Source organism: Phalacrocorax aristotelis, chromosome 5 (genome assembly GCF_949628215.1).
Source record: "Phalacrocorax aristotelis chromosome 5, bGulAri2.1, whole genome shotgun sequence".
NCBI lineage: Eukaryota > Metazoa > Chordata > Aves > Suliformes > Phalacrocoracidae > Phalacrocorax > Phalacrocorax aristotelis.
In genome coordinates, this window is record NC_134280.1 from 36,046,005 (window position 1) to 36,071,539 (window position 25,535).

The following is a 25,535-nucleotide window of genomic DNA, read 5'->3' on the forward strand; positions in this document are numbered from 1 at the left end:
TGGGGGATGAAGCTGTATAGTAAAGATGAAGGTGAAGACCTTTGATAAAAAGAAGTTTGTACTCTGGTAGTAACTGAGGTAGTAAATTTTGAATTTATTTACATTTCTCTGTTGTTCGAGAATTATATGCACTATTTTAACACTAATATTATTCCTGATTTTAGGGTTTGACAGGAAATCCAGGTGTTCAAGGCCCTGAAGGAAAACTTGGCCCCTTGGTAAGCCACACAAAAATCCGTCCTTTCAGTTAATGCCACAGTAATTAGAAGGTCCCAACTCATTGAAATTACTTTTATTAACTAGAGTTTTCTTAGTTTCTGAAGGTTCATCTTTTCTTTTAACTGTTCACTTGATATTCCCAACTCCAAAATTAGTGCAGATAATGTTCCTTTAGTTTTGTCTGTGTACCGGTGTCTGATGTTTAGCAGCTCCTGCAATATTTTTAAACCATTTTGAACTAAATATCTTTTTTGTCTCTTTAAGGAAGCAATAAAGTATTTGTACGTAACAGCTCAGTGATAATAATTGCATAGTATTTGGTTAAATCCAGCAGTATGACTAAATGTATGTCTGCTTTAAAGACATTTTGACTAACTCTAGCACCAAACCAAGCTAATGTTATTTTTTTTATATATACAAACATTTTCCATGGGTGAATAGGTTCATATGAATAAATATATTTATAATTTAATGTGCAAAATGCTTTATCTCTGTAGGGTGCTCCTGGAGAAGATGGACGTCCAGGTCCAGCTGGTTCAATAGGAATCAGAGGCCAGCCAGGCAGCATGGGCCTTCCTGGGCCAAAGGGTAGTAGTGTGAGTATGGCACCTGGTACCCAAGATCTGTTTAACTTTAAACATTTACATATATTTTACTGGATGAAAACAGTATCAAAAATAGTAATTTTTATTTCTGCAAATCAGGGTGATCCTGGAAAACCTGGAGAAGCAGGCAATGCAGGTGTCCCAGGACAGAGAGTGAGTGTGACTGTTATTTGCAAAGATTACAGAAAATGATGCTTTATTGTTACATATGTTCACTATACAAGACTTCTTCCTGTGTCATTTTGATTTAGGGAGCCCCTGGTAAAGATGGTGAAGTTGGTCCTTCCGGTCCTGTTGGCCCACCAGTAAGTCAACTTTTATCACTCTGCCTGTCTCCCAGTCGCTCCATCCATTCGTTACTCTTTCTGCTTCTCTTTTTCTCTATCTTCATGCCGTTTGTTGATTCCAAACAAGAAATCCCAAGAACCTTTAAAGAAAATATTTTTCCTAAAAAATTGGGAAGATTTGTATTGAAAAACTTATATATTAGTAGTCTAATTCCTTTTACTGACCATTACAAAAAAAAGTGCAAGGAGCAAAATTTTCTCATAGTTCATTTTCCTAGCTTCCTTGGTTTCAATGGAACTGAATATTTTCCTGTCAGCATAGAATTTTTTTTCGGTAAGATCTTAAAGAAATAAGATACATCTTATTACATCTTTTAGATAGGGTATATCTTGGGCTGGGGTAAGTAAAAATGTATAATAAACAAATACATAACTGAAAATATACATATTCAGAGAGAAGAAAAACTGTGGAGCCTGCCTATATTCCTCTACTGTATACTTATTACTTTCTTTTGTGTAGGGTCTGGCAGGAGAAAGAGGAGAACAAGGTCCTCCAGGTCCTACAGGGTTTCAGGTATGTGTGTTCATTTTTTTTAAAGGAAAAAATAAACAGCCATGTCTTTATCAACTTAAATTGGAGAAATTCAGTCAAGTGCTGTGTAACAAAACACAACTTCGGAATTGAGGCAATGATGTTCAGAATAATAAGTGATATTTAGCTTTCACACCAGCTGTGCACTAAACTGAACTGGCAAAGGCTTAAATACCAGCTCTGTATCCCTTGAGAAAACCTTTTTTGTTTTTCAGTTTTAATTTGGAGGTTTTCCAAAGGTCTTCCAAATATGGAGCAAAAGAATTGTTTTGAAAATGGAGGATTAATTAAGTCAATCTCTGTTTATAAAGAATGTTATTTTTAGGGCTGATATGTGTATATGTCCTGCAAATGTTAAAGAAGGGCTGCCACGTCCTTTAGAGGGGCAAAAACACTTTGGTGCAATATTCATGTACCTATTTTGCTTGGGGATCTCTGAGGGCATATTTTTGTACTGAGTATAATACTATGTTCATATTCTTGGTGTCTTAGTTAAATCTCAATCTAAATAATTTTCTATCAAGTTAATGACCATTTTAATTACCTTTTCACAGGGTTTGCCTGGGCCACCGGGTCCTCCAGGTGAGGGAGGAAAGCCAGGTGATCAGGTAATTTCTGTGTAGTTTAACAAGAACTCACTTCGTAAAGTAGTTTTACCTTTTCTTCTCTTTGTAATTTAATTTCCCACTCTGTTTCAAACTATGTACTGTTGTAGTCTGCAAGCTGTCTGAGAACTGCTTTTGGATAAAATAATTACTAGAACCTGACAATCTTCCTGGGCTGAGTTGGACTATCTCCTCTTGTAATGGACAGATAATAAGCAGAACTAGCCATCTACATTCACAGTACTTTGGAAATGAAAATGTTTATTTCTAATTTCCATAACTCTAAGGCTATGAATAACGCTTTCATTCTAATGGTGAGTTCTGTTCTGCTTAGGGTGTGCCTGGAGATCCTGGAGCTGTTGGTCCATTGGGCCCTAGGGTAAGTATTTTCTTTCAGAGTTTAAACACTCATAACAGTTCTCTGAGGTTGAAAGTTGATGTATAATATGGACTTTAACAGCTAAAGTGAGTATTTGACTTTTTTCCACCAACAAAATGGTTGTAAACATGGATACATTTTAAGATGGTTTCTGGAAAACCTGCCACCTTTAATGGTTTCATAGCTTGTGAAGTGGTGTTGAGTACTAGCTGCTAAATGATTTGGTTTACAGCTGTGAAATGACAGTTTTTAGTTTGCTAAGCAACATGCTATTTCCCCTAACTTTAACAATAAAAGCATAAAGCTGTTTTCTATTTGATCAGTTCTCCTAGAATTTGTTCACAGGCTCTTTGTTCAAACAGCAGTGCTGCTCTTATGGTGTATTTAAGATTTTGTATACCAGAACTGTACTCTGGCTTTTAAATAAGTAATAATTTTCCATTTTGTAGGGAGAACGTGGCAATCCAGGGGAACGGGGAGAACCAGGTGCATCAGGGCTGCAGGGTGAAAAGGGTATGGCTGGAGGTCATGGTCCTGACGGTCCGAAGGTAAGCTGAATTGACATTTTTGTTGCTGCAGTGATGTAATGTATAATTCTGCTCATTTGCACAAACATAAATGGAAAAGCTTTTTTTTTAAATTATAAAAAGGATATCTTTTCATCAAAGGTATCTTATTTATGTAAGGGTTCTAGGAGAACATACAAGTTATTGCCGTATAGCAATATTAATAATGTGCAAGATACACATAGGTCTGAAGTTTAAAATGTTGGGTTTGGGTTTTTTTTTGTGTTTCTCTGTAACACTGGGCAAAGGCATTTCTGAACTGCAGAAGACCCTCTAGCAATGTTTTAAGAGCCATGTCAGTTTACACAAAGACACTTGGCTGAGTGTTTATAGGAAAATGTTGAAAACTGCATGCCTTTCTTTCACCTGCAGTTGATTTAATTAGGCCTAGGAAGGTCACCCCAAGTAGGGATTGCTTCTAGTAATGTGGGGCCTTTAATAGGCATGAGCTGTGAGAAGCAAGGAATAAATAAAGCATCTCTGCCCTGGCAACTTCTACCTGTAGATACTTTGTGTATGAACCCATGCGGCATAAAAGGTCAAGGTAGAAAGATGCTTGAGCTTCTTTTTTTTCCCTGTTCTCATCCCCAATATGCACTGAGTAAATACTAATGTATTTGGAAGGACTATGGTATTACAACTGAACTTCCTGAGTAACACAAAGGGAAAAGAAAAGTATTTGGACTTGAATAAAGTCCAAATTTAAGAGAAAATTATTATTTAAAACTGTACCCCAGAGAGTTCAGCATAGGCACAGCGTGTTCTGCAGCCTAGAGACAAAGATACTTGTCAGATGAATGGACAATAACTTTGTTCTTTATTCGCTTCAGGGAAGCCCAGGCCCTAGTGGAACGCCTGGTGATCCAGGCCCACCGGGTCTTCAAGGTATGCCTGGAGAAAGAGGGATCGCTGGAACACCTGGCCCCAAGGGTGATAGAGTAAGTCTGTTTATTTCTGTTGTCCTGAATAGAAACACCTATCTCTTAATACTGCAATTATTTCAGGGTATGAACTACTCAGTGTTCAGTGTCATAACTGAGACTTTCTGGGTATTTTCCGTAGGGCGGCATAGGTGAGAAAGGAGCTGAAGGTACAGCTGGCAATGATGGGGCGAGAGTAAGTAAATCTAACACTTTTTAGACCTACTCTTCACGCACCAGATTATCAGATTGTTTATTGTGCTAGGGGTACTCAGCTCATAGACTTAAACACTACTCAACTTGGTGATATCATACATTGAGAGTCAGTCTCATTACCTGTACCCTCTAAATTTTCAAGTTTTTCAAGACTGCTGTCCACAATGTTTTGGGATGTCTGTGTTCCAAGCCCCTGTTTTGTGTCATCAGTAATGGGAGTTAAGAAGTCAATGGAAAAGATATTCCCAGTAGTAGTGTGTTGATTCGGGATTCAGGTAAGCTCACAATAGTAAAAATATGAAAAAAGGGACAGGCAGAGGTCAATAGCCAAAAAACCCAGACCTTCCATCTCTGGCTTTTGGACTATGGAAGAAGCCTTCTTATTGTTTGGATTGAGTTGCCCACAGTTGGTCCTGAGTTTCACAGGTGAAAATTCCTGTAAATGTACTAAGCCCCATATGGGCAGGAGATTGCTGATGCTTCTGTAAAGCTTTGAATCTCCTGTGCATAAATAGCATGGCTAGTCTGCTCAAGACATGTTCAAGATATGTTGCACACACTCATCTGCATAGGTCAACTGTCCAATAATCCCAAATGCATTGGGTTTGCTGTGTATGCACTGACCATATTTTCTTCCCAGAATTTAGTTGAGTTACTTTTTACATGAATCACAGATATTTGAGATCCTTGGGTTTTGCAAACCGGTTGGAGTACTGGCTGCTAGGCATTTGGAAATCTGAGGTACATTCAAAAGATGAGAATCCCACCTGGACTAAATTTATAGTTAGGAAAATTTTTTTGAGAAACACCAGTATACAGAATCACTAACTTAATTCCAGCTCACAGCTGGTAATTTTAGTTATAAGTTTCAGCTATTATCCAAAGATACAGAACAGTTCTTGATCACTGTGAGGCACATTTATAGCTTACAGTAACTAAGGAACAAGTAATGTAATGGTGAGCTAAATGTACATCCCTGTTCTAAAGCCAGGTATCTCTGCTACCTACCACTACAGAACTGATGGCACTGCATTATCCTTCGTTAATGCCTTCTTTTTTTTTTTTTTGTATTTCTCTACAGTTTGAACTAAGTTCCAGTACAATTTTCTTTTTGTGGGAGGGGGAAATTTGTTCAAAAGAAACTTGGTGCAAGTTTGTGGTACTCTGCTTCTAATGAAAAAGAATTGTAATTGGGATATCTAAATAGTCAAGAAGGTAATATAGTTAGTGCTGTGGGATCATTATGTGGAGTTGATGGGTTTGGATGGAGAAATTACAACCTATTTGCCTAACTGCCCCCTGAAGCAAAGTAGGGCACTTTTGAGGAGTTTGCAAGATATACATGAATCTTTGAAAGTAATGATAGACACTTTAAAATTAATTTAAACATTTAAATACTAGCATAAAAAAAAAATCCCCAGAACTTCTGTGAAAGTGGGGAAAAATGACTTAATTTCCTTCTGAGAAAGCAAACAAGAAAAAAATCCAGGTCTTTTTTTTTTTATCATTGGCCTTATTGATAAGCACTGCATAAAGGAGAAAATGAAGTTAGTGTAGAAAGAGAGAGTGAAGGAAAGCAGGTCTTTTGAGATGTGGGATTTTCATCACTGTGAGAGGAAATGCAAGTCAATTTTAGGTAAAGAAGACCCAACAAGCTTTCAGAGACAAAGGAGAAGAATTTAAAGGATTGAAAAAGCATGTGGAAATAGTAACCTATGAGAATTTTTGAAGTAAGTGTTTTTAAGCATCACTTCTCTAACTTCCTTTCATCTTAATTTGTTCAAAAGGGTCTCCCTGGTCCAATAGGCCCAATGGGTCCAGCAGGTCCCACTGGTGAAAAGGTAAACAGACTTTTATTCCGTTCCCTACTGGAGTTTCTTAATATTATCACACTTTATTGGCATTTCTGCCACTTGTCAAATAAGTTACTTGGGAAATAATAACCTTTAATTTCTTTTTAAGGGTGAACCAGGTCCTCGAGGTCTAATTGGTCCTCCTGGCTCCCGTGGAAACCCTGTGAGTAAACATGTTTGGTTTTTGCCTGGCATAAGTTAACAATATCTAACACTGATCCAATCTCCAGGCATTTGTCTCATTTGCTGATACATTTTCCTCTTTTTCTTCCCCTTCCTTTGTAGCCAAAATCTGTAGTTCTCTCTTGATATTGTGTACTTGCAAAACTATTAGCAGGTTTTGTTCCTCTGTCCTATACTTGTTTTAGGGTAAACTTTACAGAGAATTACCTTCATTCACCTCACTCTGGAAAGTGTGCCACCACTTTCAATTGTTTAAATGTTTTTAAAATCATGCCCATACCAGTTACTACAGTACACATACAAATATTTAGATGGACAAAGCGCAGAAGTCTACCTTAGTTCATCTACTTATGTTAAGTCTTGCCATCTTCCATCTATTTGTGATTTTAAGGATTTTAAGTGTTGACTTTGATTAGGGAATTAGAGGCTCAGCCCTTCTAGATCCTTCATACAGCTTGGAATTGATTAAGTCTCTGTCATAAATCAGAACAATCTTACTTCCAGTATAAATTGGAACAGCTTCCACCCCTCTAGGGAGTGCTGGAGCTTGGCAGTCTTCGGCTCCTTCTTTTCAAAACAAATGTTGTGTGGAAAGCTTGGTGGAAGCAGCTCATGGCCCGTTCTGACCTTGTAGAAGAATACATCTTTGAACTACTGGGTTGTTGTTTTTTTTTCCCCAGTCTAACTGGTTGGAATGGTAGGTTGCATAAAGTGTGTGCTCTTCGGCTAATTATGCTATCTCTGGAAGTGCTTGTGAGCTGAATTTCTCCTACCGTGTTTTTAGTGCTTGCTCATGCCTTCCATCTCCAAATTGTGGAAGTTCAAATATAGCCTTGAACACGTGGCAGATCTTAACATCATAGTTAACGTTGTTTATTTTGTGATTAAAAGATCATTCGATTCTGATTAATAAGCAAAAGTATAATTCATTTATGACAGTAAATAGTTAACAACCTTTATTGTGTATTTAGCTGTAAATCATACTGTATATAGAAAGACAATTGTTAAATACAATTATTCTAATTTTTTGACCAGGGTTCCCGAGGAGAAAATGGCCCAACTGGTGCTGTTGGTTTTGCTGGTCCTCCGGTATGTGTTTTGTAACACTAATGAGATTATTTTAGTCATGCTTTCACATACTTAATTTCCTTCATTATGAATAATACTGCAGTGTTCTGGAATGTGAGGCACATTTTTGTTGCAAAAAGAGCTGTTCCTTTTCCCCATCAGTATATTGAGTAAAGAAAAGGGCCAATAAATACCCTAGGCAGTTGGAAAGTGGTTTTGTTGATAAGATTATGTAATTGTTCACCAGATTTCATATTTTCATGAATATGCTATGTTACTCCTTTGAGATTAAAATGAGGCAAGCGATAAAGTGTCATCTACTGAAGGTAGCAAGGATTTGCTCCATGAGTAGTGAAGGCTGGAATGGGTTGATGGACCAAATGGAAGGTTTGTAAGTTTTCCAGTGAATACCCTGAACTTTCCCACAGCCTAAATATTCGTTTCAGACCTTTCACAGAGAGTCAGGCACCTGCTTCTCTTGGTGGGAAAAAAAAGACTAGAAAAGACAATGGTTTTTTCAGTCCCTATTGCTCTTTAGGTATGCAATAGCTGCTGAAGAAAATAGGATATCTAAAGAAAAGAAAAATGTGAGCTAGACAAGAAAATATTTTAAATGGAAATACTGAGTTCATAGACTATACAGAAAATGTCTGTGATCTTCTAAAGACTGTGCTGAACTGTTACAGTTCTTTTGAACTGAACTATTAAGCAAATGCAGTGTTTTCTGGGCTATTTTTTTCTGTTATTTTTGGCCTTCTAGAAATTCCCTACAAAATTACTTTGTTAGGCTGGAAAAATTTGGTATTCTCTGACCTGTTATTCCTTACAGGGCCCTGACGGTCAGCCAGGTGTGAAAGGTGAACCTGGAGAACCTGGACAGAAAGGAGATGCTGGATCTCCAGGACCACAGGGTCTTGCTGGGTCTCCTGGTCCACCGGTAAGTGTAAATAATATCATCAGAGAACCAGTGGCATAGGCTGGTCTTGCTTATTTAAAATGTTCTGGGTGTTCACTATCACCCCTTTCTCCTTTCCTCTTAGGGTCCTCCAGGTGTTCCTGGTCTGAAAGGTGGTAGAGGAACTCAGGGTCCACCTGTAAGTGGATTTTATTTTTTATGACCTGACTGCAGATAATCTAATACTGAAATTTTATGTAATGTGTGTATCATTCCTCATCTCAGCTTGTTTTTCACAGTCTGTAATTATAGCATCTGCTCACTAATTCAGCTGAGAATATTTGCAGTAACCAGTGCTGTATTTCTCTCAATAAAGTTGGCATGAAATATTTTTTAGGGTGCTACTGGATTCCCAGGATCTGCTGGAAGAGTTGGGCCTCCAGGACCTACTGTAAGTCAATTGTCATATTCCTAATAGGTGTGTTTTATAACCTGGTCATTGAAAGCCTGAAGACTAAATAAAGCAGGAAAGGTGAAGCAGTGTTTATGGGCTGATGCTATAGAAGAGAACAGCTTGTCAGCACTGACTTCCGTGGCTGCATGCTTACACCTGACTTCATTAAATAAAACTAATTATTCTTGGGCTTGATCCAGTGTCAGTGCGTTTAAATTAGTGCAAGTCTTCTCACTGGGTTAAGTAGGCTTTGAGCTGTTCAAGCTGCTCTAATGGCTTGATTGCTTACAGGAACAAAACAACAACCTATATCTTCCTGTACTTTTTACTTTTTTATCTCTTCAGTGGTGACTGAAGTTAGGAGAGTTTCTGAAAAAGGCAGAAGCCTCTTCTGGGGTATCTCATCGGTGGAGTTACTCATAAGATCCATTCAAATAAACTTAAAAACCAAACAAAACCAAATCAAAACCATAAAATCTCTTGTGTCTAAATGTTTTCAGAAACACTGAAAGAACCCCCAAAATCAGTTGTGGATCAACAAGTGAGGATTCAACTCCCCACAGAGAATTGTGTTACTCTCTTCATGTGCCTTTTAATGTTTTGATGAGAAAAATAACTTGCAGTCACTGTGAGTTAATCAAAAGGTGAAGTTTATGGAAATCTTAATACACACGTGAAGTCTTTTAAAAGTGTTTGAGAAATGAACAAAAGTCCATTAAAACACTGATTTATATCATGTGAATGAAAAGTTTGAATATGGACTTTAGCTTGATGGTATTGGAAAGAATGAGCAAGGGTGAGTTTTCTAGCAGTAGTTGTACACCTGAGGTAAAAGAAAAAAGAAAAAGAAAATAAAAAAAAAGAGAGAAGAGAGTGTTTTTTAAAGGAGAGAGTTTGGAATTGTAAATTGTGTGTGGGGAGGAGGTGGAACTTGGATGTAATTTGATGAGATGTTTATTTAATCTAACTTATGTGATCATAAATGAGATGATAATAGCTCTTACCTCATTCATACTTTAGGCCTTCCTTAGAGTTTGTATATTTTGGTCAATCAAAACACAGCCCTTAGAATTTAATTGTCATGATCAGAAAAGGGTCCAATGTAATGAGGTGTTTTAATCTTCTTAGGGAGCTCCAGGGCCTGCTGGGCCTATTGGTGAGCCAGGAAAAGAAGGTCCTCCAGGTCTTCGTGGTGATCCTGGTTCTCATGGCCGTGTGGGAGATCGAGGGCCAGCTGGGCCTCCTGGTGGTCCTGGAGACAAGGGTGACGCAGGGGAAGATGGGCAGCCAGTATGTTCCTGGTTGATGTTATTAATTCTTCCTAGACCAACTCTAGGCTTGGTCTCGTTATTTACACTGATTGCTACTGAGCTGATAGTAATGTTGTTTTATCCTTTGTGGATTTCAGGGCCCGGATGGCCCCCCTGGTCCAGCAGGAACTACTGGTCAAAGAGGTATTGTTGGTATGCCAGGACAGCGAGGGGAAAGAGGCATGCCAGGGCTGCCCGGTCCTGCAGTAAGTAACAACCAAGTCAATATGTCACCAGCTTTGGCATTCTCGTCGTCTTTATGGATTGAGAGCAAAGTGTCCCATAGCATGAGGAGAAGGTTGGAAAACTCCAGTTGCAAGAGCAAATATAGGGAGAATAATAAATAACTAAAGCTCATACAAATGCATGAGGTGGGAGATCTTGTTTCTGCCATAATGGAAGATCTGAACCTGAATTAAGAGTAAGTGGGTAATAGCATTAAGACTTCTGGCTAAAATGTTCCTATTTGACTTAAAACTAGATCCCTGAAAAAAACAACCCCTGACTCTTAATTTAGGTGCCAAAACGTCACTTGAATGTAAGTAAATACTCTGTAACTGCTGTTTCATAAATTGTGAACTATAGTCTTCAAAATGGCCATTTGTGCTCTCTTTGCTTCCATGTAGGATTAATAGATATTGGTTGGAAAGCCTAATGGTCGAGGAGATCAAGTCATTAAACAGAGTATTAGTAGAAAGGATGGTATGGAGGATATGCCATTACCATAGGATCCATAAAGCCAATTTATAGTTAAAGTTGGCCAGAAATTATTTGAGGCTAACAAAATTTGTTGGTGTTGAAAGAGATAGACCAAAAAAACACCACCAAACAAACCAACATGTTACTTATTTCAAACTGCACTACATTTTTCCAGAGTCAAAAAGACCTCACCTATTGCCATCAGACATATTGATATATCAAGGGAGTGTTAAGTGTGCTTAGAGTTGTTACTAAAAAGACTAATTTCAAGTGCAGCTTCTAGTCAATAAAAGCCTATTCAAAAGCAACTAACAGAATTAAACTGCTTAAAAATACAAGTATTAAATATATATTCAAAATTTATCAGAACACTTACATTAATTATCAGGTTTTGAAGTTACAAATGTTGATGGTACTTCAGACTGGATTGATGAATAGTGTTTTGCAGGCAGGAGGTTTTTTGTACTTTTTTTTTTTGTGATTAAAATTTTGATATGATATTTCTCATCTTTTTTAGGGTACACCAGGTAAACAAGGTCCCACAGGGCCACCTGGTGATAAAGGTCCCCCAGGACCTATTGGCCAGTCTGGTGCCACTGGGCCTGTAGGTGAAGCTGGTCCAGAAGTAAGTATTAGAGCCTCGTAACATGCAAAAAAGACAGTCTGTTATTCTCAAATTGAGGTTAGCAATGGAGAACAACTTTTGTATTTCTTCTGATAGAAATGGAAGATTACAGAGCTAATCAATGGCCCTATTTTTATTCCATAACTCTAGGGACCTGCTGGTAATGACGGTACTCCGGGACGAGATGGAGCTGTTGGAGAACGTGTAAGAATATATTGTTTTCTTAAGTCACTTCTGGAAATCTCCATTTTGCTGTTGACTTACTGTAGATTCTGTCTTCATTCAGTTAACTTGAATGAAGAACTTGTTCTGAAACAGCTTCAAATAAGTAGTACCTCCTAAAGCTGAGGAAATCTGGCTAAGAACACCTGCCTCCACAAACTCAGACTTGAGTTCCTACAGAAGGAATATCTTTGTCGATTGTAATTGCTAGAAAATAGATCAGCAATGTTAGAGTCCTGTTGCTTTGGTATAGTCCAGACCTCTTTAGATAAATAGTGTTGAAATTATGTTTTGCAGGGTGACCGTGGTGAACCTGGCCCTGCAGGCTTACCAGGTTCCCCAGGGGGTCCAGGAACTCCAGGTCCTGTTGGCCCTCCAGGAGATGCAGGTCAAAGAGGTGAAACTGTAAGTGTGACTTTTTTTTTAATACTTTGTTTATTAAAAAACTATCGTGTATGCTTTTGTTCCTTGTCTCACATATCTTCTGTATGCAATCTTTGTAGGGTTCTCGAGGTCCAGTGGGTCCCCCAGGGCGTGCAGGAAAACGAGGTTTGCCTGTAAGTTCTCCATGGTCACTGTGGTTTTATCTGAGGTCCTTTTTACAGGAAAGTGTAGGAGAAACTGAGCCCAAATTAGAATGCTGAACAGGGCTTCAACTTCTAGAGTTCTGGCTGCAAGTGGATGCAGGTAGTCTTCTGAGCTGCAAAGCTGTACATTTCTTTTAGAATATACTAGTATTTCTACACTTTCTTTAAAAATACTTTGCAGAAAAATAATAAATGCTTTGGAAACCTCTTTATTTGGAGTGTGTTGCTGTCCAGATGATGGTAGGACCTGAGTTAGCAAATGTCTAGAGTCTGTGTTTGACAATTCAAATAATGGGTAAAGAAATGAATGCTGAACAAAAAGGCAGATTCTTAGATAAAAATGGCAGAAATATAGCAAAATCACCTGTTCCCATGAAACTGCCTTATTCAACTGAAGAGATTCTGACTTCAGTCCAAATGGAAAAACAAACAAGACCCATCTTTTTGTGTTACATAACTCTTTTACAGTCCAAGCTTGGAACAAAAAATTAATTGCAAACTTGGGAAATTGAAAAGAATGTTGTCCTGTCCCCAAGCAGATGTCATATCAGAGACAGAAAAAGCTTATTGAGTAGTTAATGATAATGATGCCATTCATAAACTATTTGGAATCTGGCATTGAGAAATTTAGCATGCAATTTGGGCTGTGAAATATAGAATTGAAAGCAGAAGCCATTTTTTCCAATGATTCTTGAAACAGCATGAAAAATCTGAAGCTATCAAAAATACCAAGAATGCAATTGTGATGGTAATAGAACCAAGCTATTTGTACTGGGAAGCCTGAGCGTTGTTATCTGTAGGTAGGAATGCAACTTCAGTTGCACTTTAATCATAGTAAAGGTGAAAAGATCTGTAAGAAGTAAAGATGCAACATGGAGGACTTAATACTGAAAATATGTTTTATCATTATGAGTCTGAGAGAGATCCACAATATTTCAATCTCACCTATGAAATTTATTTTCCGTATCCAGTAAGGCAAAGATATGTCTCAATCTTAAAAATTTTGTAATGTTAATTATTTAGTATCATTACTACAGGGTTTTTTTTTACTGTATTATGAAGCTGAATAGACTAAATTTACCACTACTGTAATTAAGCACGCACAGTTTTCTGCAATTATTTACTTATTCTTTGGTAAAATATTAAGATTCTTGGAGCTGCCCCAGCATCACCTTTCTAGCTTTAGAAGTGAAGGAGGTCTGAATGCAGTGTCCAAAAGCAAATGAGGGGTTTTTGAGGACGTTTTTTTTTTTTTCCAGTTCAGAATATTACATTTCATCACTGATATTTACAGGGTCCCCAAGGACCTCGTGGTGACAAAGGTGACAATGGAGATCGAGGTGATAGGGGCCAGAAAGGACACAGGGGTTTCACTGGGCTTCAAGGTCTTCCTGGTCCTCCTGTAAGTTGTTCTGTTTTCACTATAATTTTATTTCCTTGATAGTTAAGTAATGTATCAGGAACATGGTTATTTAGATTTGGAAAAAAGCAAACATGAGGGTATTTTCCTTCCACAAGGTGTTTGTGAGTGGCCTGGCTGTCTGTACTTGCTAATATTTTTAATGCAGTTTTACAATACTCTTGCATGATGAGATAAACCCGTGCTTTGCAAAATATGTGTTCTACTCTTGTTCCGTTTGTGCCAGTCCTGCAGTGACCAATCACTGACAGTCTGTGACCCGTCAGCACAAGATGGTAACAGAAGTTGATAGCTTCAGATAAGCACATCAGAGTGTGAAATGCTTTTTGCCAGTGTTTGAACTCTTTATAGTCAAGGAATCAAATGTAAAATGCCATGAGGACTGTGATAGTATCTCTCACTAATATTTTTAAGAACTTCATGATTTCAGGGTCAATTAAATGGAAATGCCATGGAAAACTTACTTTTTTTACATTTCTTCACTGATCCTGTGCAAGAGCTGGAAGTTTCAACATGCACGAAAAGAGTCAACAAAAAAACCCCTGACACCCAAAGCATCTTTCCACTTTATAATAGCGCTGTCAGTTACTTTTTTGTAAGCCAATATGATTCTAAATGTCATGAAAACAAGGCTTTTCTGCAGAAACAGCTTTATATATAGCCAAGCACCAGTAAATGCTATTAATCTAAATTGTGATTACAGTTGTTACTCTATAACAAACGAGAACAACAGAATGAAAATTAATCATAAGAGGGAAAGGTACTACCCATTGTTCATGTATATTATAAACCTATTCATACAGAATTATATATATCATACACTAATTATTTAGAACTAAAGGAATATGGTTTAAAAGTCACAGTGATACGATGATTTCTTCTGTTTAGGGTCCTATTGGTGAACAGGGCAGTCCTGGCATTCCAGGCCCATTTGGTCCTCGGGTGAGTATAATGTGTGAGGTTTAAGGTTTTTCTTGCTTGTGTTTTTCCACAATCAGATTTCTGTCTCTGCTTCACTTTTATTTCACTGGCTTTTATTGACTTCAGTATCATGTGGTAATTACGCTACTATCTTTTGCTGAGAGACATTATTTAATATGGTAAAGCTTTGACATAAGTATAGTTTATAGCTAGATAAAAAGGTCAGTTCAGAATAACTACAGGGCTCTTTTTACACACACTTTTGCTGCAGCTGATGCAACGCTGTATATGTGGCAGCTCTGCTAATGGCTACTCTGCCTTTCATACCCCCATGTATGTCATTCACCCAAAAGTAGTGGATAAATATGACTCCATTGGATGTTCTCAAGTGACAGTATATCTCTGAGTCTGTATACATGTGGGTGTACAGCAGTTATTCCAGTCTGTGTAGCACCTGGAATTGAACCCACTTAAATGGTTTAGGAAAAAATATACAGCTGATCCAAGGTATATTGGCTGAGGTGCTTGACCTAAGAACAACATTGAAGGCAGATTGAAACTGCCTTCTTACTTTCAGAGAAGAAGGAAAAAGATTATTTTTAAAAGTTGGTAACAGAAACAAATAATTGGATTGCTTTCTGAAAAGATATTGCTTGTAAAGGGCTGTTTTGTATAACTTTGTTATTAAATGCTAAAATACATTCCTTTTTTCTCTTATATTTTCTAGGGTCCTCCAGGTCCAGTTGGTCCTTCTGGCAAAGACGGAAGTCCTGGTCCACTTGGGCCAATTGGGCCTCCTGGTGTTAGAGGGAGTGTAGGGGAAGCTGGACCTGAGGTAAGTTGATGGGAATATGGAGGGAAAAGGTTACCTTCAAATATTGAGATTTTTTACAGTCCATTGAATCACTGTCTCAAACATCCATGAGCTCAAGACAAATGGTAAGATTTGATACAGTTTCTCCAACAAATATCCAGGGTAACCATGGATTGAAAGGGATTATTTCTTACTCATTTTCATCTTCTGGACCTGTGATGATCCCAGTCTCATCCACCTATGGTCTACTTAGGCCAACCTGGAGCTACTTCTGCAATTAGCTCACTGGATCCTGCTGGATCTGCAGTTCAACATGGCTATTTAGCAAGTTGGGTCCTAAAACCTCAGGCCTAAGCATAGGCTAGTTAGTGTATCTGTAACAAGCAGTAGTTCAAAGTCAGTAGTCCCACAAAGGTGGTGCTGAATTAGAACAGCCACGTAACTGATTGCCAGCAGCATACTCCATCATGCCTTGCCTTAAGGAAATCCTTCATTCCAAATGAAGACCCAAACTCTAACAGTCAGCTCAGCTGACCTTCATCCTGATCTGAAATTTACACACATCAACTGTGAGCTGATTCGCAACTAATGAAAAGTAGTTGGACCATTTTGGAAGAACTCCTAAACCTTTGCTAAATGCCCCAGGCATATCCACATTTGCCAATTCACAATACCCTAAGTCACAAAATGTAAGTTATGCTATCCTAAGGAAGATAAGTTAGAAAATTAGAGCGATTTGAGAAAAGGGTAATCTGGATGGTCGTGTGAAGAATTAGAAGACTGGTATTGCTTATTTTGGGGAAGAAGTGGAAAAGGAGGAATAAAGGTGTAATAAAATAGTTAGCCAGACAGAGAAGGCAGTTTCTGCTGTTTTTCTTAAGACATCGTGTTTCCTGTGTTTATCGTGTGCTAATATTCACCCTATTTCATTTTAATTTCTGACAATTATCGCTATCTCGGCTTCTGCTGAGGCACCAAGACCTGAATGAATAGTCTATGGTAGAGCGTAAGAATATAATGTGTATCCAGATCCTTCATCTGTGTAATGAGACAGTACAAGAAACATCACATACCAGTAACTTTCGTTTTGCTTTCTGTGGTGGCTTGCTGCAACTATAAATTGGAACCACAAAGCAAGAAATAAAAGTTAAGAATTCATTTGTCAGATGCAGCATGTATTAGTTTGGGTGCATGCTCTGTAGTAAACATTTGGAGCACTAGTTGTGAATTCTGTAGTAACTACTCTCAAAGGAAATGTCACATTCTGATATACCATCTAATGCATCAGAGCATCAAACTTACAGTGAAGGTATGTTACAGACTTTCTGCTGCCAGAGAAGAGCTGGAAGAGCCTGCAGGTGGAGATATGTTTATTAACAGATACATTCTGTCTCAAGACTCTATTACAAGTATCACAATTCAGATTGACAGAAGGACCACACAACCCATCATTCAGGAAAATATACTTAGTCAGGAAAACACCTGTTCTGCCAAGTAAGGCTGATAAAGATTCTGTCTCATGTACCTGGGGCCAGAAAGCTCAGCACTGTGCAGGATAAATGTAAAGATATTTCTAGTGCCAAATTTTCCGTCCAGGCTTTACTAATTGAAAATGTGCCTGAGGCAACTCAGGGGAAGCAGAAATCTTAGATTGCTCTAAAAATCACTTACAGCTGTTGGGAATTTTTAGAAATAAAGTTATTAAACAGGGATTTGAACAAAGAGGGACAGATGGCTTAAAAAAATGGAATGAGGAGGCCATTTCTTGATGACTTTTTCCCACTGTTAAGGCTGAATTCAGGAGTAAGAAAAAACTGAGCAAGGTATTAAGACAGGCAGAGACAGCACGGGGCAGAAAGAATACCTCACATGCAGTTCTAACCTCTTACACGTGTTCCTGGAAATGTGAATTTTTTATCTATATCTGAATTTTCCCTGTGCATTAGGGTGACTGGCCATGAAGTTCGGATTTTTTTAGTGGCTGGCTTTGCTGTAATTTTGTGTAGTATTTACTCTGCTGTTCCTCTGTTGCCATTGTTTTTCTTTTAACCTTAGGGTCCACCAGGTGATCCTGGCCCTCCTGGCCCTCCAGGACCTCCAGGCCATCTCACTGCTGCCATTGGTGACATTATGGGACACTATGATGATGCTATGGCAGATCCACTACCAGAGTTTACTGAAGATGAAGCAGTCCCAGATGACCATAATAAAACAGACCCAGGAGTCCATGCCACACTGAAGTCACTAAGCAGCCAGATTGAGACTATGCGCAGCCCAGATGGTTCAAAGAAACACCCAGCACGGACTTGTGATGACCTGAAGCTGTGCCACCCATCCAAGAAGAGTGGTGCGTATAAGCACACCATCTCCTTTATGTGCCAGACGATTCTGTCTTATTTCCATTAGATACCTGGTCACTGGAAAAAACGTGTAATACAGATTTTGATGGGCTAAATTGACATTCACACCAGGAGCTTGAAAACTTCATCTTGCCAGTGAAGTATATATTCTAATGTATCCCATATTCCTTTATTCAGTATTTATTCAGATCTATTTTAAAATTTGAAATATCTTATACTTCCATGAAACACTACTTAGAATCACAGAATTATTAAGGTTGGAGAAGACCTCGAGGATCATCAAGTCTAACCATCAACCCAACACCACCATGTCTCTTAAACCACGTCTACATATTTTTTGAACACCTCCAGGGATGGTGACTCCACCACCTCTCTGGGCAGCCTGTTCCAATGCCTGACCACTCTTTCAGTAAAGAATTTTTTCCTAATATCCAACCTAAACTTCCCCTGATGCAGCTTGAGGCCATTTCCTCTTGTTCTATCACTGGTAACTTGGCAGAAGAGACCCAAGTTACACCCACCTGCCCACCACCCACCTCGCTACAACCTCCTTTCAGGAAGTTGTAGAGCACGATAAGGTCTCCCCTCAGCCTCCTCTTCTCCAGACTAAACAACCTGAAAGTGTATTCACCATGGAGTATGGCTTATATGATGACAGAACTAGGTTGGTACAGTAGTTGTGAATATTTGCTTAATTGCTATTAGAATAAAGCGCTACCTGTGGGCTGACAACCTTTGAGTGCTTTCCATCGAGAATTCTTTGCTGCTGCTCCATAATGGCAATTCATAAGTGGTAATGCACTAACAAGCTGTTTAGGACTTTCCCTAATTTATGTGGATTACCAGTGATAAATCAGGACAGATGTGAAGGTAGAGATAATTTGTGGCAGGCCTTACCAATCTTTTCCCTGTTTCCTGAAACTATGCCTTCAACATTAACATTAGGAGGGGCTGCCATTCACTTTTCATATGTAGGGGAAACTGTCTTCTAGCCATTGTGTGTTCTTTATGCACTTGAAGTGTCCAGGAGCTTTGCAATGGATTTTAACAACCTTAACCTTAAACAACTTTCAAGTTTGCATTCCCCAGTCTTGAAACACTAATCAGCTTTCTGTCCCGAACTAACATTATATAGTGTATACTTGATGCACACGTCAAAACACACATCAGGTTATGTGAAACATATGTCTGTTTTCCTTGTGTTTTGTACTGTCGTGGCATACTTTTGTTTATATCTCCCCAGTTACTTCAAGAATCTTAATAATGTAACAGAATCATATTTTATGTTCTTTGTAGGTGAATATTGGATTGATCCTAACCAGGGATGTGTTGAAGATGCTATAAAAGTATATTGCAACATGGAAACTGGAGAGACCTGTATTTCTGCAAACCCGTCTACTATACCACGTAAAACGTGGTGGGCCAGCAGGTCATCTGATGTAAAGCCCATTTGGTATGGCCTTGATATGAATAGGGGATCACAGGTAACTAGATATATTTAATGTCAAGAATTGGCTTCTATGAAACTTGTTTCCTTCTGCTTTAGAACCTCAACTGCTATTCTGAGCAGATTCTGCTACAGTCAGAACATTACAACTATTGATTGACTACAGTCAGACCACTACGGCTATTCATTGACTGGCTTATACTCAGTTGGTTATCATAGAGTAATTACAGGAAAGAGCTGGGAGAATCAATGCAGGTGCATCTAAGGCAGGATTGGCTATACGTATACCATTGCTGGAAGAGATTTATTTCTCTTGATCCCAAAAACTTCAACTTCTCTAGCAGTCTACTTCAGTAACTCACTATCCTTGTCCTTCAAAAGTTTACTTTTACCCTAATATAGGATTTAAATCACTACTGTTTTAATTTAATTCTACCCTTTTTTTCAGAAAGCTCTTTATTGCTAACAAATACAGAGCTTGCTTTATAAAGCTTCTCAGCTAATCTGTTTTTGAAAAAAGTATGATTGCTATCATATCTGTCAGAATGCCCCATGCCAAATGCATCAGTCTCCAGGCAGGCAAAAAATCCACTCTTAGATTTCTGCTGGGTTTTCCCTCTGTGGTAACTTCTAAAGGTAGGCTTAATGATCCTGCCAAATAACAGAAGTTTATGCTATGCAAAGTATATAGTTAATTAACAAGCTTTTGCCATTTTTATTCCTAGTTCATCAAATCAAAAACACAGAAAATATTTTCAATCGTTATTTCATAGGAAGTAATTAAATATCTTTGAAATAAGTAATCAGTGTGTAAAAATAATAGTGCTGTTATCAATTGGATTTCTGATGACAGTTCAGAACTTCAGCAATTGAGAACAGATGTGATATTGAGAACAAATGTGATAATGATTGCTTTTATTGAGATGCTTTCACTTACTATTAGAATCAGGAGAACTTACCATGACCCAAGATGTCACAATTGACGTTTAGCTGCCTGCAGAGCTACATGTAGGGTTTTTGTAAGTTAGATGCTCTTTGAAGGAACAAATTATCTTCAGGAATACTATAAAAGAACATTTCATTTTTTAAAACACTGTCAGATTTGGTAACTAACCGTATGACCTGTGTAATAGTCATATGCACTCCTTACAGATACTAAATGATAAATATGTCAGAGACTGCTAAACAGAGATAACACATTTTGTAAAAACATTGACAGTGTCAGTGCATAAGATTTTCTTTTTTCTCCACCAGTTTCAGAGAAGTGTATATATTTTTAGACATTGGTGACCTTTTTTTTTTTTTCTCTCAAATGATTCACAAAGCCTGTATAGAATAAAACCTGTACAGATAGGAAAAATACCTCAGCAATTTCAGAATTTTTGTTATTGGTAGAAAAATTGGGTCTGGTTTTTTAATAGGAACAGTGGCACATTGTAAAATACTTTTCAAACTTCTGTATAAGTTAATTAGTTGATAAAGTCCACATGCAAATCTGTAGTTATTTTTATATAGTCAAATTTTCTGTCTGTGTTGCTTCTAAATACAATACAAAGCCTATGGAAAAAAAGCTGCTAAAGTTTCAATATAGCAGATACACTATAAAAGGGTTTTCTGTGCCTGACATTTCTTACCTAGTTATGCACTATTTCATACATAAGGTGTAGCTCCTACTGAATCCCTTTTTGAAAGAAAGCAGAATTCATTCCAAAATTTGGCATGTCTGTGGAGGCCCAACTGCCTTTCAGTTTTTCAGCTGCAGAGCTTTACCATCAAAATTCTCCAAAATGATCACTGCTCAAGGTGTCTACACTTCTTTGTCCTCAACTGGCAGCAAATGACAAAAGAAACCATTCTTGGATATTATGTAATAGGGCTTCTGCTACTCCTCTCTGGAAAGGGTTACGATAACGGCAGATGTTTTTAAAATTCATGAACTCTTAATGAATTTTCATGTAATATACATTGATCTGTTTCTGTATCTTCACAGTTTGTGTACGGAGATACAGCTGTCACTCAGATGACCTTCCTGCGTCTCCTATCAAAGGAAGCTTCCCAGAATATCACTTACCTTTGTAAAAACAGTGTTGGGTACATGGATGACCAGACTAAGAACCTGAAAAAAGCTGTAATTCTGAAAGGGGCCAATGACCTGGAGATCAAAGCAGAGGGAAATAGCCGATTCAGATACACTGTTCTGCATGACAGCTGTTCTGTAAGTTTGGGGTTTTTGTCATTTGTTATGGAGAAAATTACTTTTGTCTTCTAATGGTTTCAGTTCTTCCTTGATGTAGAAAAAAAATTCCATAGAATAGGGTAATTGAAATGCTGCAGAATTTCACCATAAATTGTAGAAGTAACTGATCAAATAGGTATTTTACTACAATTCTAGCTTCACATAATAGGAATTTGCACTACTTAGAGGATATTTACAGATTACTAGTTATTAGTGAGATTACTGAGATATGTATCTTGCCATTTTGCATTTTCCAGTATTTGTGTACCTTTGTGTGGAATCACACAAAGAGGTCAGATAACCTTAAGCATTTGTGTGTCAGATGGATAAGATTATTGCAGCAATACACTGGAAGAAACTCATTGGTACTATGACTGACTGAGTTAGAAAAGTAAATGTGTCCCCCCCAAAAAATTCTTAGTGGACATAAAAACCAGCAAGTAGTAAATTTTTCATGTTCATTACCATTCTTAGCCAAGTCCAAGATACTGGAAAAATATTTCTAAAATCAGTTTTCCACTTGAAATAACTTAGAATTGTGCTTTAAAGTAATATAGCCCATGAATATGTATGCAGGCACATATTAACACATAGAGAAAAATTCCATAACATAAAGAAAAATCAGTCCAGCTCAAGGGGGAAATCTTGCTGTGTCAATCTGGTGGGTCTTTTCATCAGGGTAAAAGCAAGATATATACATTTTAAAATAACCAATGTGCAGTACAGGCGGGGTGTGTTACGCGGTGAAGGTACAGTGAGATCTTTCTGAATTATCAGACAACTGACTTGCCAGCTGGAATTCAGGCCCTTTCTAATGTGAGCTCTGGCCTAAATTGTTCTTTTATTTTTTTTTCTTCTTTTCTTCCAGAAACGTAATGGGAACACGGGCAAGACTGTCTTTGAGTACAGAACACAGAATGTGGCACGCTTACCTATTATAGATGTTGCACCAGTGGACATTGGCAGTACTGACCAGGAATTTGGAATTGAAATTGGGCCAGTTTGCTTTGTGTAAGAGGAAGGGGGGAAATTAACACACTACCCAGCAACAGCAGCAATTAAACACGTGAACTTAGACTGATTGAAGTTAATCCTGAGACTCTTGAAGTAATGGCTGATATTGGATCAGCATTGTATATACGGTTCTTTTTAAATGCCCGGCCTCCTTTTGAATATTTATTTTACTTACAAACCTTCTGTTTTAGATGATTGAAACCAACTTTTTAGTACAATTTTAAGAGGATCAATGACCACCTTTTAAAAGTAATATGAACCTTTTTCCTTGCTTTTGTTTCAAATTATTTTGAAATTTACAGGTATTCAACATGGATAGTTTTAATGTGGGACTACGTAAATCTCTAAAGATTACTTCTTTTGCTTGGATGCATACTGAATAACAGAACAGTAGAGCACTTTTGTGAACCGTTGGCTATATTTCAATCATACCTACTCCCTCAAACCCAGTTTGTCTTTCTGTGGTTGCCAGTATGATAGGCATTAACAGAAATCTATGTCTTTTTTAGAAGAAAACATCTTCAGACAAGACCATCTTATTTTGGCATTGTCTTTCCTGCACTTTCCTATGTAATAGTCTGCTCAAAAGAGTATTCCATAGCCATGATCCCTTTATGAAGTAAAAATACTATTGGGATAAATGTGAGTTTTCAGTGGGGATGTCCCATATCTTAAATTTTAAGGCCAGACTTCACTTCTCACAATGTATTGTGTAATTCTATTAAATTATACTTAATCTTCAAAGTATCTCTTAAACCCAATACTTGTTGATTTTCCAATACTTGCCCATCTAAGAAGCCATTACAGATCAAATTATACAGATGTCTTATATATGGTGCCAATTTATGTATGTTGCAAATCATTCACATGTATACCAGACCAATTGCTAATAAAGAAAAAGAAAGTTTAGAAATTAATTGTTTTTAGCTGACATCCAGACATGCATCACCAGTAATTTTACTTACTGGCCTTGAAGTTGTCAAGGCAAGAAAGTTCCATCATTTCTTAGCATGAGCTACCTCATCTCTGGAATTTGGGATGCATTTAATATTCCTATTTTTATTTTAGATATGAAAAGGTGCTATGCTTCTGTTGTTATTTCGAGGAAGGAGATAGGCAGGGCAAAAACAACAAACAAAGTGATGGTGCTAAATGACTCTGTAGAAGGCTGATTAAATAAAGATGCCTACTGTCAATGTCATTTTCAGAGCTTAGCTGTTAGGCTTATGCTGTTTGAGAGAACAATGTTACAGTGCATTTATTTGCTGGTCATACAGTATATAGAATGTTTTGTACCCCTGGCATGCTTTATTTTGTAAAGTATGTGGGTACAAACTTAGGTTTTTTTGTTTCTTTATTGCATCTGTGCTCTCCACGTTTTTTGTTTGTTCCTTATCAAAAAAAAATAAACAGCTGGGGCCATCCCTAAAAAAAGTCATGCACATAGCTTTATTCATGTATCTTTGCAAAGCTTTTAATTAAATACATGCTTCTCGCTATGTAAATGGTTTCCTTTTTGTAGAATTCCTTCCATTGTGTCCCATATAAGTTCATTTCCAGGAAATTAAAAATAGAAGTATTTATTTGTGTTTTGTTGCTATTTGAATAACTCAGTTGCAGTGCCTTCTCCTGACATATTTTGCACATAGAAATGTAAAGGAATTTTGAATAATGCCCTCTTTGTGGCAGTTTTTACAAGATAGGTGTCAATTTGGATGAAGTAATCACCAGCGGTTCTATAAAAGCTACCTAACTAGTATTGTTTGAGACTCCAGAGAAAAAGAAATTTTTATTCAAGACTGAATAAGATGTGACTTAGCCAATTCCCAATGTCAATGTTAAGTTGTCTCTAATAGAAAACAGTTTCTGGACAAGCCATAAAGTTGCACTGTAGCAAGGCAGGCAAGAATTCCTTTCCTCCTTCTGAATAGGAGCTCTGTGATTTTCTAGATTGTCCATACGCATGTCTGTCCAGGATAGGTAGGGTCTGGCAACAGGGGAGTTGACAGGTTCATGCTGATGTTACCTGTTTGCTTTTATTACCCAAGCAGGAACTCTATGATTTCTTTTTTACTAGGATTAAATAATTTATAGAAATATGTGCCTCAGGAGTTAGCCATCATATTGGATCCCTGAGGAGTTTTAGATGACATTACTTTCACTGAATAATCTGAGGTGTAATGGCTTGCTCCACACTTCATGCAGAGGTAGGTATCCAGTGGCTGTGATCATACCTTTAAAGAACACTTATACAGTATAGCTGCATGTTTGAAAGTTACTTCTAACATCTGGGTTTCATCAGCAGGGTATTATAAACCATGATTAATATAAATGTTTTGTGAGGTTGTTGAAGGAGAATAATATTTCATTAGGAAGCATACCTTTTTTCTTTTCAACTCTGTCCATCTCTATCTCCATATGAAACGTGCAGTATTTCCTCAACTGGCTGCCTTGAGCACCAAAAAAAAGAGCTTTAACTAGAAAGCACTCTAAGGTAGTATCTGTAAAAGCCATTTCTGGAGAATCACTGAAGCAAAGTCTCACTTGAAGTGTGAGCTCTCAGGAAACAAAAATAGCTAAATGAGGATTTTTGTAATGCAAGAGGTTGGACATGCCTTTTCCTTTCTCTTGACTTAACTATGTTTATAGCATACATGCATATTACATCTCTTCCCCTGTTTAAGCGTTCCCCAAAGTATTGTAGAATCTTTTTAAGCAGACAAAAAAAAAAAAAAAAAGCAGCAGTGGGAGGATTTTCACTGCTTTAAACTGCTTTACTTCTTATCCAGGCAATGTGGCATAGCCTCATGTAAATAGAGCCTTAATTTAATGAACCTAGAATGAATAAGCTGATAATTTTCCAAGAGTTGATTAATTTAGAAAGTAGCATTGATTAAATATCAGCTATTTACGACACTTAGTGCAGCTCTGTCTTTGTTGCAAATGGCCTCAGAAATGGTAGAAGAGGAACTTTGGAGTGGTTACCGTGATATAATATCAGAGACTGCATTTAAATTTAATTTGACTTACAAGAGTTG

The 25,535-nt window shown here is 37.7% G+C and overlaps 1 protein-coding gene across 1 annotated transcript in view; it reads left to right on the plus strand.

Moving 5' to 3' along the window:
* The window catches only part of COL5A2 (collagen type V alpha 2 chain), a 114,189-nt gene extending 90,193 nt beyond the window's left edge, over window positions 1-23,996 (plus strand). Inside the window, exons 26-54 of the mRNA XM_075093959.1 lie at window positions 165-218; window positions 717-815; window positions 924-977; window positions 1,076-1,129; window positions 1,632-1,685; window positions 2,258-2,311; window positions 2,643-2,687; window positions 3,137-3,235; window positions 4,084-4,191; window positions 4,316-4,369; window positions 6,177-6,230; window positions 6,352-6,405; window positions 7,461-7,514; window positions 8,323-8,430; window positions 8,534-8,587; window positions 8,786-8,839; window positions 9,971-10,132; window positions 10,251-10,358; window positions 11,369-11,476; window positions 11,627-11,680; window positions 11,996-12,103; window positions 12,202-12,255; window positions 13,580-13,687; window positions 14,594-14,647; window positions 15,354-15,461; window positions 17,496-17,787; window positions 19,097-19,284; window positions 21,238-21,462; window positions 22,352-23,996. Coding sequence (XP_074950060.1) covers window positions 165-218; window positions 717-815; window positions 924-977; window positions 1,076-1,129; window positions 1,632-1,685; window positions 2,258-2,311; window positions 2,643-2,687; window positions 3,137-3,235; window positions 4,084-4,191; window positions 4,316-4,369; window positions 6,177-6,230; window positions 6,352-6,405; window positions 7,461-7,514; window positions 8,323-8,430; window positions 8,534-8,587; window positions 8,786-8,839; window positions 9,971-10,132; window positions 10,251-10,358; window positions 11,369-11,476; window positions 11,627-11,680; window positions 11,996-12,103; window positions 12,202-12,255; window positions 13,580-13,687; window positions 14,594-14,647; window positions 15,354-15,461; window positions 17,496-17,787; window positions 19,097-19,284; window positions 21,238-21,462; window positions 22,352-22,498 — 2,769 coding nt within the window. The 3' untranslated portion in view covers window positions 22,499-23,996. The remainder of the gene's footprint in view (window positions 1-164; window positions 219-716; window positions 816-923; window positions 978-1,075; window positions 1,130-1,631; window positions 1,686-2,257; window positions 2,312-2,642; window positions 2,688-3,136; window positions 3,236-4,083; window positions 4,192-4,315; window positions 4,370-6,176; window positions 6,231-6,351; window positions 6,406-7,460; window positions 7,515-8,322; window positions 8,431-8,533; window positions 8,588-8,785; window positions 8,840-9,970; window positions 10,133-10,250; window positions 10,359-11,368; window positions 11,477-11,626; window positions 11,681-11,995; window positions 12,104-12,201; window positions 12,256-13,579; window positions 13,688-14,593; window positions 14,648-15,353; window positions 15,462-17,495; window positions 17,788-19,096; window positions 19,285-21,237; window positions 21,463-22,351) is intronic.
* Window positions 23,997-25,535: the final 1,539 nt, after the last annotated feature.